General features: G+C 51.1%; 4 protein-coding genes across 4 annotated transcripts; all 4 read left to right on the top strand.

The window, feature by feature from the left end:
- Positions 1–213: 213 nt before the first annotated feature.
- On the top strand, positions 214–3,119 carry Pmar_PMAR010277 (hypothetical protein; the record flags this gene model as incomplete). Its single annotated transcript, XM_002788689.1, has 13 exons — positions 214–354; positions 411–481; positions 527–638; positions 683–786; positions 838–931; positions 1,472–1,660; positions 1,704–1,775; positions 1,837–1,948; positions 1,993–2,110; positions 2,276–2,345; positions 2,389–2,468; positions 2,792–2,926; positions 2,972–3,119. 13 exons carry the CDS (start codon positions 214–216, stop codon positions 3,117–3,119), a joined length of 1,446 nt encoding a protein of 481 aa, XP_002788735.1.
- A 2,313-nt stretch (positions 3,120–5,432) lies between these two features.
- Pmar_PMAR010276 (conserved hypothetical protein) lies at positions 5,433–8,460 on the top strand (the record flags this gene model as incomplete). The annotated part of the gene is made up of 18 exons (XM_002788688.1): positions 5,433–5,674; positions 5,758–5,835; positions 5,881–5,957; positions 5,998–6,060; positions 6,115–6,213; positions 6,260–6,319; positions 6,486–6,545; positions 6,600–6,768; positions 6,815–6,930; positions 6,987–7,135; positions 7,181–7,287; positions 7,382–7,465; positions 7,517–7,611; positions 7,674–7,771; positions 7,815–7,904; positions 7,972–8,054; positions 8,107–8,247; positions 8,363–8,460. The coding sequence occupies exons 1-18, from the start codon at positions 5,452–5,454 to the stop codon at positions 8,458–8,460; spliced, it is 1,890 nt and encodes a 629-aa protein (XP_002788734.1). The 5' UTR covers positions 5,433–5,451.
- Positions 8,461–9,864: 1,404 nt separating this feature from the next.
- Pmar_PMAR010275 (retrovirus polyprotein, putative) lies at positions 9,865–10,821 on the top strand (the record flags this gene model as incomplete). Its single annotated transcript, XM_002788687.1, has 1 exon — positions 9,865–10,821. One exon carries the CDS (start codon positions 9,865–9,867, stop codon positions 10,819–10,821), a length of 957 nt encoding a protein of 318 aa, XP_002788733.1.
- A 325-nt stretch (positions 10,822–11,146) lies between these two features.
- Pmar_PMAR010274 (hypothetical protein) lies at positions 11,147–11,350 on the top strand (the record flags this gene model as incomplete). Its single annotated transcript, XM_002788686.1, has 1 exon — positions 11,147–11,350. A coding segment is annotated over one exon (204 nt), but the record flags the coding sequence as incomplete, so codon positions are not given.
- Positions 11,351–12,414: the final 1,064 nt, after the last annotated feature.

The following is a 12,414-nucleotide window of genomic DNA, read 5'->3' as shown; positions in this document are numbered from 1 at the left end:
CACTAGCAGAGATTACGGGGCGCCTACTACTGAGATCAGTTCTGTGGGTGATGATGGGTCAATTATACAGCGAGATGTTGACTCTTATTCCATAGATGCCTTCAGGGGAGGTGGAATCCTATTCTCAGTCACCATGAGCTGTGTGTCCTTTCTTCTGCTGCCTTGGGTTACGGAGGACAGTAAAGGGGTCATCACATAGATCCAGTTATTGTTATGGCACCAAGCCTCGAGCAAGACTATGAAGCGTCTGATGTGATCGAGGAGAAGGAGCGGCCGACCACATCGGCTCTCTCAACGCGAGGATGGAAGAAGTTCAGGCGATCAGCCCCTACTCGGAAGAGCAATCAGATCCACGTAATACTGGCTACTGATCATGCCTTCGGGGCCCTCAGTGCGGGGTCTTGACTCAGATACGTACCATCGACCCACCGGCTGAGTTCGGGAAGGTGAAAGTAATCGCCTATCGTGACCTTGAGGCCAGGTAAGATACCATATCGCATTCTTCCCTGTGCGTGATGTGTTCCAGGAAGCTGGGCCAACCTGAATACGAGCTCGGGGTTGGCGTCTCGTCCGTGCCTATCTTCCCGGACAAGCGAGGCTTCGTCGACTTAATCCCACATCTTGTCCAAATCCAAGGGGTAGGTGCCCCTTGGGTCTCTCAGTTCTCTTGGATCGGTATTAGGGATATTCGCTCCCCGAGGATCGCCATTGTATCGGCGATGTCTTCATAACGGTTATTCACTGTGCAGTGGACGAACTCGAGTGCCTTATGGGAGAGAATACGAGGTTGGTATCTGTCGCCACCTTCATTTTCATGATGAATTCCTTACTATCTAGAATACTCTGCGAGCCCCATACAACCATAGTCGTCCCTGAAGGCGTTCGCTTCAGCTTGTACAATAAATGCGTGAACGAAGATGCGGTCATATGTGTAAGTCGGGGACTACGCATATAAGGTATTAGGTTAATCTCCTCCCACACTGGAGGGAATCTAAACCCTATTGATCGGCTCTTCATCATCATTTCGTTGGTGAGACTCGTACCATGCTCAAGGGTGGATCGTTGTAGCGATGAGCCATTGAATTTCCTAGAAGAGGTCGTCGTCAGTGACGACAATGTAGACTACAGACTGTCACGTGTAGACTATAGTGACGACTTGTCACGACCATTATGGTATTGAGCATGGATGTCCTCCCATAGAAATTCGCTGTGTTCACTGTGTTCTCTGTGAAAGCTCCCCTAACAACGAGCTTGAGGCCTAGCAATGCCACCACAAATTCATCTTCGTCAACAGTGATTTTGCTGGGGCGAATTATTCCCGTCTCAGATTTTCAAAGCCAAGCCCTGTCAAAGATGACGTCATCAGCATTATGAACTTGTCTGAAGAACACCACCCTGCATGAATGAATACTTCCTTTACTCTCGGGTTGTGCTGTAAGGTCAGAGGTTGTTATAAACAACTATTATGTAGATCTTATCAAGGCTAGCTCATTGCCCTTCCCACCCGATGGTCCATTCCTCTACCTCGGTCGACGGAGACAGCAACCTGGAGTCATCGGCCCTTCCACATACGGAGAGCTGTGACTACGTTGTGCCGTTGTTGATGACAGCTGTGGTTATCCTGGGGGCCTTCAACAACCTCTTGGGCCGTATGCGTGCTGTAGGAGTCCTCGACAGAGTCGCGGGTTCACCGTTGAGCTCAGGTCCCACTGGGTGAGTACGACTTCTTCACTGCTGTTCTCAACGCTCTTGTTTACGTTATCGTTTGGAGCAGTGTAAGTATCAGTCGGTATCGACTCCGAGTGGGCAACAAACCTCTGCTGTATTGTTGACTAGATATTCCTCACCCGACGGTATGCTCTGAGAGTGACCCCAAAGGAGCAAGCAGATTTCGTATGGTCAGTTCATGGGAAATGGAATTTGCTTATGTTCGGCGGCCTAGGGGATGGTAAGCTACTCTAGTTCCTATCACCGATATTGCCTCTCCTTTAGCGATCGGCGGCTTGCTGGGCTTCATTGGCCAGCCGTATGTCAGTGGAGTGATGTATTCGCTGATGAACCAGGCTATAGTAAGAGTCTCGGGTCCTCGATCATTCCAGCCTCCTAGCAGGTACCATTTACTGTGATCTTCTCATTGCTTATTCTGGGAACTCGCTACATAAGCCTGGAGCTCATAGGAGTCCTCATCGTAAGAACCCCCTTTCGGTGTGACACTCTAGCTATGCTACCCTTTGGAGGTTCTCCTCGCTGTATGCATGTCCATGCACAACTTTAGTGCTTCCCATTCGGACCCCTTCATGGCGGCTCTGATTGCCCTCAGCACCTCCGGGAACGCTCTCTCCTTCGTAAGATACGCCACACATGGACAATATAACATATCAATCACAGGTCCTCAAGGAGAAGGTATTCCGAGCGTTCGTAGCATGGCAGACGTCAGCCGCTCGTGAGCCACTCCTAGCAGACCAACGGTGAGGCAGCTGAGTCAGCTGAACTTTTGCCATCAGGCCTTTCAGGTCAAGCCCACGCAAGCTAGATGTATTCGTTGTCAACTGCTGTGTGTCCGTCTTCCAAGTCGTTTGGCTTCTCCCTGTAGGCGCTCTCTCATCTCGTTATGCTGCTACCCCTGCGATAGTTACTAGCGATCGGCCCAGCCATAGGGAAAACCCATGGCCTAGGGTTGTTCGAATATCTCCATGAGGCCAGCTACTGTTTCGTCGGAGGCTGTCCTAATGCTTGGCAGCTGTGCGTGATAGCCGTAGAGACTCCATACGGCATCCTCGGCTCCTCTCAGGTACAGCGGTTACATCTGCGTGAACCTCCTGTACAACGCAGCGTTGCTCTTCCTCGTGCAAAGAGGCTCAGCACTGTTGGCATTCGTCAGCCTTAAGGCTGTCACGCCGGCCTCGGCTATTCTATTCTCTATCGAGTAAGTGACTTGGCGAAGAGGTGCTTGGGATTGCTTCATGTTTAGCTGGCCGGTGCTTGGACCTTCTACTGTGACCTGGTTAGACTGGGTCGAGGTCGTTCTGGTCACCGTCGGGATCGTAGCCTTCCGGGCGGGAAATCTTCGCAAAGAGGAGTATATCAGACAAGGCCAGAAGAAGATTTGTATGGCCTAAAAAGGCGCCTGCAATACCATCTGATAACAATACTGTTGACCTTTAGAACATAAACCACACAATTCTGGTACCACCGTCGACAATGCATCGACGAACTTTTTTCACTGTTTTAACTTCAGCCGTTGTGTTCGAAGTGATCGAAGCCCAGCAATTCAGAGAATTTGCAGCTTACACAGTTTGGTCGCATTCACGGTTATCAGTATCCCCCTATTGCGAACAGTGTAGCTTTTCGCTATGTTACTATGACGCAAGGCTAGTAGTGGTGTTCAAAGGCGAACGTACTGTTTAGGAGGAGCCTCAGAATCACGTGACATGTGGTAAGAACGTGTGTGCAAAGCTTTGCGGTGACTACGCATGAAAGTCTTGCCGAAAACGGACTCAGACGTTTGCCCCGGGATAAACCTGATAACGATGAATATCGAGCACAACAGAGAACATCAAGCTCACCCGGCGTAGCTAGGGATGGCTCGGCCGTATATAGTATGACGCACTCCGGACTGTCGCAGATGCCTACGAGAAAAGGATGGGGGGACAGAGGTGGAGGCACCATACTCTCGACGGTCTTTGTTGGCCTCTGATGCATCTCGCGAGCATGGGACATGGGACTCAGCCTTGAACTGAGGATATAAGAGGCGACTATCCTCGGGACGTTCCTTCCATGAGGCTACCTACCCCTGGAATGACGCCGGTGTATCCTGGAACGGCCAAGGAAGAGAATGAACGTTGTCTAACCGGTGGGACCTAGAGGAACTGGAAATGCTCAAATTAGGGGGCCGAGTATTATCGGAAACCCTCCTAAATACGACAGATGAGAGTACCCCTTACAGCGTGGTCTTTGAATAGGTTAGTCCCACTATGCAGACCGAGTTGCTGGGCAGTGTCTCGGGCTTCTCCGTAGTTCATGCTATGCTTCAAATCAGTATCTTTCACATGTTCGAAGTCTTCGTAAGATTCGCATTTCCCGACAAGCTACCACGGACTATTCGCTTGAAGCTCTTTTTGCCTTCTCTGGACTCGTATGTATCACCATCAGCTGAGGCAACAACAAGGCCCAATAACACATAAACATCATTCTTCCAACTTCTCGAAGTCACACAAGCTGTTACACTTCATCACCGCTCAGCCACCTTGGAAGTGTCAACCACCAACGCGGCTCAACAGAATAGTGTTAGTAGCAGGTCCATGACGAGGATATCACATAATCTCCTTACCTGAATAATCCCCTTGCGTCGGTACATTGGGAACATAAACTCGCTGATCCGACGCTATATTATTAGCTTCGGTGAATCGTGAACCAAAAACCTGCGAAAGGCTTAGCATGTGATGCCAGGCAGCCAGCCTTGTGCAGTCGTACTGTCTCGGAGGCCTTGCCAGGGATGTACCCCCGATAACCAGGAAGTGCCACTCGCGTGCGTTGCGTGCTTCGATCATCCGCGTCTCGACATATCTGCATGGCCACAGTAGCTGAGGAGCTAGAGGAGTGTACGAATACAGCTTGGATCTGCCGACTGTCCTCGACGCGCCACAGGGAAGGATGGGAGGGCTCACTGCTAGACGGGGAGCCTGATGCCAACTAGCATGATGCTTGAACTAGGGGTAGAAGGGGGCTCACAGTCAGCGTTTGAGGTGAAGGAAGAGGGCTTCCAGGTACCGTCGAAACAGTAATTATGTGTGTAGCCTGAGTGACGCTGTATAATTATCAATGTGGAAACGTCGTTATCCTCGAACGATGGGGGCCCGAGGGTTGTGGATGGGCACAATAGGTTATGGATGGTGCTCGACGGTGCTTACCTGTCCTCCTCACTCGGCTATCGACCTCCTCGCGGTACCCAGCCGCAGTGAGAGTTGTTTTCAATACCATTACACTGGAGCTGAGCTAAGGGGAATGGACGAGGATGGCCTTTTTGAGTCAAGAATCTTGACATTGGGCGGGCGCGCACATTCCCATACCATTCCATTCTCAACTCTTGCAATCGGCGAACAAACATCGCGTGTTCGAGAGTACCGCTTAGCAGTCACAGCCTTTACACGTCCCTCTGTGCTGGACGAGCATGCCGCTCCCTCTCTATGTATTCTTTCAGCTGGTCGATGCGGTGAGTCGGGGGTATCGATAGGCACTCCATGGCTGCCAAGTTCCGGCGGGCTCGCCGACTATGTGAGCATGAAAGACCTAGGAGATGTTCCTCTCTTTCGTGAATCACCATCTTGCGTTTATAGTAGGGAGTCATAGTTGGGAACGATTAGGAAAGATAATAGGAAGACAGCGAACGGCGAATCAGCCTTCCGTAGTGATGATGACTAAGTCTCGTCGGTAGTACTTTTATTGATTGTGATGGAAACATCGGTACTGCGAGGGAGGGGCTCGCCTGGACCCCCCTGGGGCAGTGAGGATTACCAAGGAAGTGTCTATCACCATCTCACGCGGTGGTCGGCCTTCGTGGACTTCAATCGTAGAGGGGTATTGGGCTGCAAGGACTGGATAGAGCGGTACTCTTTGGGGGCCAAGTTGGAGGGTCATCGGGGATGTGTTAACTCCGTACTATGGTCGGAGGATGGTAGTGAGGGAAAGCTAGTGAGAGCACTCTCGTGCCTGTTCGCTTTGGCCCCAGTCGGCCCAGCTGCAATTGAGGCTCATCAGGTGCCTTCGTGATCAGTGGTAGTGACGATAAAGATGTGCGAATATGGCGCGAGCAAGGAGGCTCCTCTCAGTGGAAGTGTACGTGGGCCTTTGAGGTACAGTCGAGTAGTGGTGTCACCACAGGTGTCACCACCCTTGAGACAGGGCATTCCCACAACATTTTCTGCGCTACCTTCGTACCAGGGAGCTGTAGTCGCGAAGTAAGGTGATGGGAGGTTACCCTTCTCAGCTCGAGTGTAGGTGGTGACCTGTGCTGGCGATGGGGAACTGCGTGATATCGACGTGGAGACTGCCACTACTAGGGTCTGCTACCCAGCTCTCGTGATGGGTTCTTCTATCAACAGTTGTTGTGCGCAGGTCCTCCATAGTTGCCCAGGGATCTGTTTCAAGCACTGTCATGCCCCATTCTGTCCTCAACTCGTACTCCTCACTAAGCAAGATGGAGGCGTTCGGCAAGTACACCAACTCTAGGCTTATTTGTCACACTGCACGGCCTTTGTAGATCGATCTGCGTGAGGGAATCCCGCCGTCTTTGGAAAACAGAGGGAGGGGTGGTGGCGTGGTGAGTCGAGTCGTTCATAGTCTATGCGTCAATAATTGTCGCATGGTTGATAGTAATTGACGGTCAATTACTATCAACCATGGCAAACGCGATTAGAAAGTATTTAATACGCCTGCTGGGATACTATCTCTTTTTCTACCCTCCATGACCGGCCTGTGTCTCTCAGCGTCTTTTCAATGTTAACAACTTTCAAGAGCCCTCCTCTCGCGCCGTCAATATGTCAACAGTAAGAGAAGCTGCAGTAGTTCCCTCATCGACCCTCCCCTGTGGGGTCCCTCAGGCTATCGGCTTCAATCCTGTCCAGCCCTACCTCTTTGCCCTCGGGGAGTGCTCCAAAGTAGTCCGGACTTTCGACATGCGGATGATACGCTCGGCTTTGGAAGCTGATGTTTGCCATGACGTTAGTCAGATGGCTGTGCAACAGTTCTACCCCGAGACAGTGATGGAAGGTGCGCTCAGTGGCCTGCGTGCTCGTCGCTACCACGCCTCCAGCAGATGCTACCGACCCCGACGATCTAGCGCTATCTGGCCTGTGGTGGTCCAAGGATGGCAACAGCCTCCTCCTCAACTACAGGGGCTCTGATATGTATGAGATCAAGAGCTTGGATAAGGTGGGTTGGTCAAGGCCTTCTAATCAAAGGGCGTCTATTATCGTTCAGTTGTATAGGTTGAGCGTACGAGGCCGAGTACGTCCCCGGCGTCGTCCATAGGCAGCAAGAGTGTGGTAGCAGTGGAGACTTCTAACCTGAGGGTCTACACTGGGAGGAGGAATGAGGAGACCTTCGCTAAGGAATGTTGCATGCTGAATGGAGACCGGTGAGTACCCTTTCATGCAGTTGGTCATTGCTGAGGTCAGTGTAGGTACGTCGCAACGGGAGGAGATTGCGGTCATGTATACATCTGGGATCGCTGTACGCAGAGGCTCCAGCGGAAGATCAAAGCCGATACGTTCGTCGTTAATTGTGTGGGTGAGTCGCGTGATACCACTCCTCCTTAACTTCCTCCTGTGAACACGCCCGCTCGTGCTAGTATATGTAGGGTTTCCTTGTTGCTTTCCTTCAGCCCCCCATCCCCTAGGAGAACCTTTCCTACTAACTAGCGGTATAGACAGCGACGTTAAGCTGTGGCACACTGGGACTATCCGACGTCAGCTACTGCTTGTCCTTTCCTCGAGATGTTGATAGTCGTTGTGGGCAGATACGTTGAAGCGCGACTGTAGCAACAATCTACTTAATGGTGGTCTCTCTCGACCGCTGAGATCTCGATTGTTCGGCTCTCAGCGAGAGGATGAGGTGCGACGAGAATACCACACCTCGGCGAACTTTGGCGTTTGGTACACTGGTCTAATTTTCAGGCGCCAACGACGATCATAACGATAGAGGAGATCAGAGGGCGGATAGATAGAGCTAATAGTAAGAGACAACATGCCAATGATGCCTTCCGGGAATCACGGTGAGATCGCTGCATGATGTTGCTGTGTATTCCCTTCAGTTAGGTACCAGACAGCTCTAGTGTTATATAGCGAGGTGTTAGACTTACTACGATACAACTCTACTGAGGAGAGCGATGAATTGGAAAGGGAACGGTGAGTGTTCGTTGTACTGAGGCTACTCGGTGCGTGGCTTTAGAGGGATCGTGTCATCGGTTTTCAGGCGGGAGTGTGCGGCGATTACCTACAGTAACATGACTGCTTGCCATATAAAGCTGTCCAGTTGGGCGGATGGTCTCGCGGCTAGTGAGAGCAACATCTCGCATTGTTGATGCGGATCCTCTGGTATCGTTTGTAGGTAACTCGGCACTCGAGCTTGAGCCTTATCTACTGAAAGCTATCTTGCGACGAGCACGCTGTAAGTTCGAGCTGAACGACTTCAATGGCTGTCGAGACGACTTGAGTATTGCTGAGCATCATCGGGATATCGGACCCTCTGGTAGGCACATTCTGTTGACTGCTATCACCCTCCCAGGTCTACAGGGCCAGAGTTGGGCTGGCCTTGTACTCTCAATAACTGATTATATTGGAAGGCATAAGTGTAACCCTTTCAGGTCTCCATGAGATAAGAAAGCTTCGGCACGAGATCGCTGTGAAGGAACGAGAAAGTCGTCGCCGTGAACAATCCTTCTTCGCGAGGATATTCGGATAGTCATCAAGTTTCAATTGGTGTTCTTCAAACAAGGCCTTCTGATACATTCACCACTGTATTTTTATGTCTTACCTTTTTCAAATGAACCTTGCAGTGTTCTCAATCCTCTCGTAAGTGAGCGGCCTCAGCAAAGTTTCTAGACTATGTTTGCGCATTGGTGACGGTAGAGAGCTCCCGGGCGATCGTTGGAGGCCACGAGGGAGGTAGCTCAGGACGTGCGATGATCGTACTACGATCATTGGAATATCACACGATAGGGAAAGCCTGCATAATGGAGGCCGCACCATCGAACTTCGAACCAAACTAGTTGATTTCTGATGTACAGAACTGTAGAGGATAAGCATCTCGAGGAGCCATTATTCTGCTAGATATTACTTATACATAGAGAGCATCACCATCGTGCACTGTACTAGGTTGATTCTCCCATTCGAGAAGCAAGCTATTCTCACTACTATAATGGGTAGTCGCATTGCGGCCCGCGGTTTCTTACATCAGGACGGCACGCTCAACAAAGCTGCTCCTACATTCGAACTGGACACGTTAGCTACAATATTACTATGGGCTTCCATCCATCTGGCTGAGACCTTGGATCACAGTCCTTGTCATTGTCTCCTGGTTTTCACCGATAACAGTGCGAATATTGGGCGTTTGCGACGTCGCCTGCCATTGACGGCTACCTGCGCGAAGGACCTAGTCACCTTGCGCCGCCTTGTTGCAATCAACAACTGTTTACACCGTCTAGAACAAGCTGGTATCGCGACCTACATCTCACATTTGGCGGGCTCGTGGAACCCAGCTGATGACGTATCACGTTGTCTTCTACCATCTGGGATCGAGCACGACCTCTTTCCGCTTATACAATCCTACTACTCGGATCTGTGTGGCCTTCCGCGGTCTTCGGTAGAACTCCTGCCGAACGTGTATCGACTACCTCTGGGTTACCAACCACGACCGGTGCCAACATCTATCTCCAAAGCTTCGCCTACAGAGGCTTCTGGGGGAGCGACACCATCTCTCGTCGCCCTCACCTTGCACGTTGACGGCCATCTCTCAGAATGCTCCGTGGTTCGCAAAGCAGTCCTCAAGATCTCGGGAGATACATGCTCGGATGAATCCTTGTCAGTTCCCACTACTCTGTACTTGTGGAGACTTGTACGTCGTGCACTACGAGCACTGCAGCAAGAATCGGCCGGTGAACAGTTTCGAAATGACTCGGAAGGTTCTCTGATTCCACTCCTACTCACTGTGCGTGATGCACAACACTCCATCGGTGCACGTTCTCTCCTCAAAGCGCCCTTCACAGAGCTTGACTCTACCGGTATCGTCATCAGGCATTGTCGACAGGATCTCGATGGCGGAGTCTATAGACAGGCTGTGGTTCCCAAGCGCCATACTCTACTTCAGATGCTCCTGGTTAAGAGCGCTCACAATAAGGCTCATCCCGGCGTCACAGGTACCTATAAGCAGGTTGTTAGCTCTTATCACTGGCCTGGGGTCCGTCGTAGTATCAGCCGCATTGTCAAGTCATGTGGGATCTGCATCAAAAATAAACATCGTGCTACTCTGAAGCAGGCCGCAGGTATCAAGAAGGTGGATGGCATCCCCTGGCGCTCCATTGGCCTTGACCACACAGGTCCCTACGAGGAAAACGGCGACAGAGCCAAATTTCTGCTTGTTGCCACCGACTTGCTAACCGGTGCTATAGATGCTGAGGTCGTCGGTACTACCAACTCAATGAATCTGATAACTGCTGCTCGGCGTATATTCGCCCGGACTGGCCAACCGAACACGGTCCACAGCGACCGAGGGTCGTCTTATGTGAGCGCTGCTTTCCGAGCCTTCCTCATCAAACGCAACATTCGCCAAAGATTTGCTCCTCCTTCGAGCCCGCGCTACGGAGGTAAGTGGGAACGGAGCCATGGCCCCCTCAATCACCATATCCGCATCTTGCGATCCAGAGGTGAGAAGTTAGATTGGAGAACCCTGGTGGCTGAGGCTGTATCTCTGAGCAATACCAGGCTTACCTGGCACGACATCTCTCCCTGGGATCTCTGCCACACCTATCGGCATGATCAGACCGGGGTAGCCTCTCCTCTTGCGGCCGACATACTCCTAACTTGGCGCGAGACTTTTTGGGAGGATACACGCGAGAGGACACGCGCAAAATTGGGACCCTCCGGTCAGTCAGTATCTGTGGGTGACTGTGTTTACTTGAAGACCCCTTCGCCGTCGAAGCTTGGTTCTTTAGCTCGTGGCCCCTACGTCGTGCTGGAGGCCACTGGCCACACTTTTAGGTTAAGGGAGCGCTCAACGGGTAAAGAATTACTCCAGCCTCTCCATAACCTCATACCAACGCAGTAGTCTTCATTTATCTGCGACCATCGGTCGCGAGCTCAATTTTATTTTTCCGCTGGCGGGAGAATGTGCCGAACTACGATAGTTCGTCTGTCTCTCCAAGCCCCATCCTTTGTCCATCAGACACCATCGTCTCATCTCGTTCTTTCTCTCACTTTCGCTCGTCCTTTCGTGACGTGACGCACTCGTCTATGAGTCCCGTACGTCACGCTAAGGACTCTATGGTCTTTTCTCCATCTCTCGGAACCCAAATTCCGTCTGCCTACATCACGCCGAGTTCGTAAATTGGCACAATTGTGTCGAATCATAGTTATTCCATTGTCCGTCGTCAATGGTTCATGCACCTAGGGAGGGTGCTGGCATTCCCAATTTCCCCCCGTTGAGATCGAGGCTCGATCAAAGCAGGATAGCGAATCCTCCTGAGGACCCCTGTGATGGACGAGTCATCGTCATAGGCAACTGCGGTGAGCTCCTCCATCTCACGAAGGAGACCGGCGGGGAGTGGACTCTCGAGGCGGCCTCGAAAAACTCGTTGGTACCTGGAGCGATAGTTCTCAGGTGTAGGCAAGACTAGGCTCGTGTCGTTGCTAAGAGAGGTTCTAGGACGGCCGGGAACCACCTTCCCCGAACAGCTGTTCAGACGGAAACATCCCTCGGTTCAGTACTTTGTCCCAGGAAACGCCACTATTGGAGTGGTAAGACTCTTCGAAATGACACTAAATGACACTATTAACACTATCATACCTAGTGCTATGCACATCTCAAAGCTTCACAGATCGTGCATATCTGTTTCGATAAAAACGGGAACCTCTTGTAGGACTACGTCCCTCTAGTCTTGATGCATGGGAAAGATGAGAAGACGGTTGGCATATGGGATTGCAGCGGTTATCAAGGGTGAGCCACGCTCGTCACGAGCACCCCGAATTCAAACCCTTCTCAGCTTTGCTGAAATACGGGGCGAGTTGTATAAGGAGAGCGAGTCGGTTATTTTTTGTTACAATAGTAGGTTAGTGTAGAAGCTTGTCGCCTTCAATACTTCTGGGGTCGAGTCGTTTATCGTTTTAGTATACGATAAACAATCATATATCGCTCTAGAGGGCTGGATGAAAGAGGTTACGAGGCTCGCCCCCAAAATAGTTCTATCTAGACAGTCTATTGTAAGTCATACTGAAAAATTCGGTTTACAGGATGGAGCCTGACGGTAGCGTCTCCACAGACTTCTGTCATCGCAAAGAACATGGGCTCCCACATGCATTCAATGTTAGGTTGTTGGCCTCGGAGCGACCACGACTACCCTCGGTCTAACGAGACCTCGGCAAGTAGCATTCAAACAGGCAAGGGACTGGGCTGTAGGGAGTAAGCTTTGTCGCGAGTGAGTCGCTCAACGGTGAGGTTACTGCTCATGTTTAGGCTCAGGTACTTTGACATTTCTTCATTGACTACTAACGAGGAGACAGTGGCAACTTTGCATAAGCTAGGAAGCACCATCCTCGTGACACTAGGAGTAACGGGCTCGTGAGGGAGCTTGCTCGATCTTTTTCCATCTTTGATGATGCCTAGTATCGATATTCGGTATGATACCGCGTTCTTTGAGTTGGG

Source organism: Perkinsus marinus, assembly GCF_000006405.1.
Source record: "Perkinsus marinus ATCC 50983 genomic scaffold scf_1104296927884, whole genome shotgun sequence".
Lineage (NCBI taxonomy): Eukaryota > Perkinsozoa > Perkinsida > Perkinsidae > Perkinsus > Perkinsus marinus.
The sequence above is the reverse complement of the archived record's forward strand: the minus strand, read 5'-3'. Positions and strand labels throughout refer to the sequence as shown.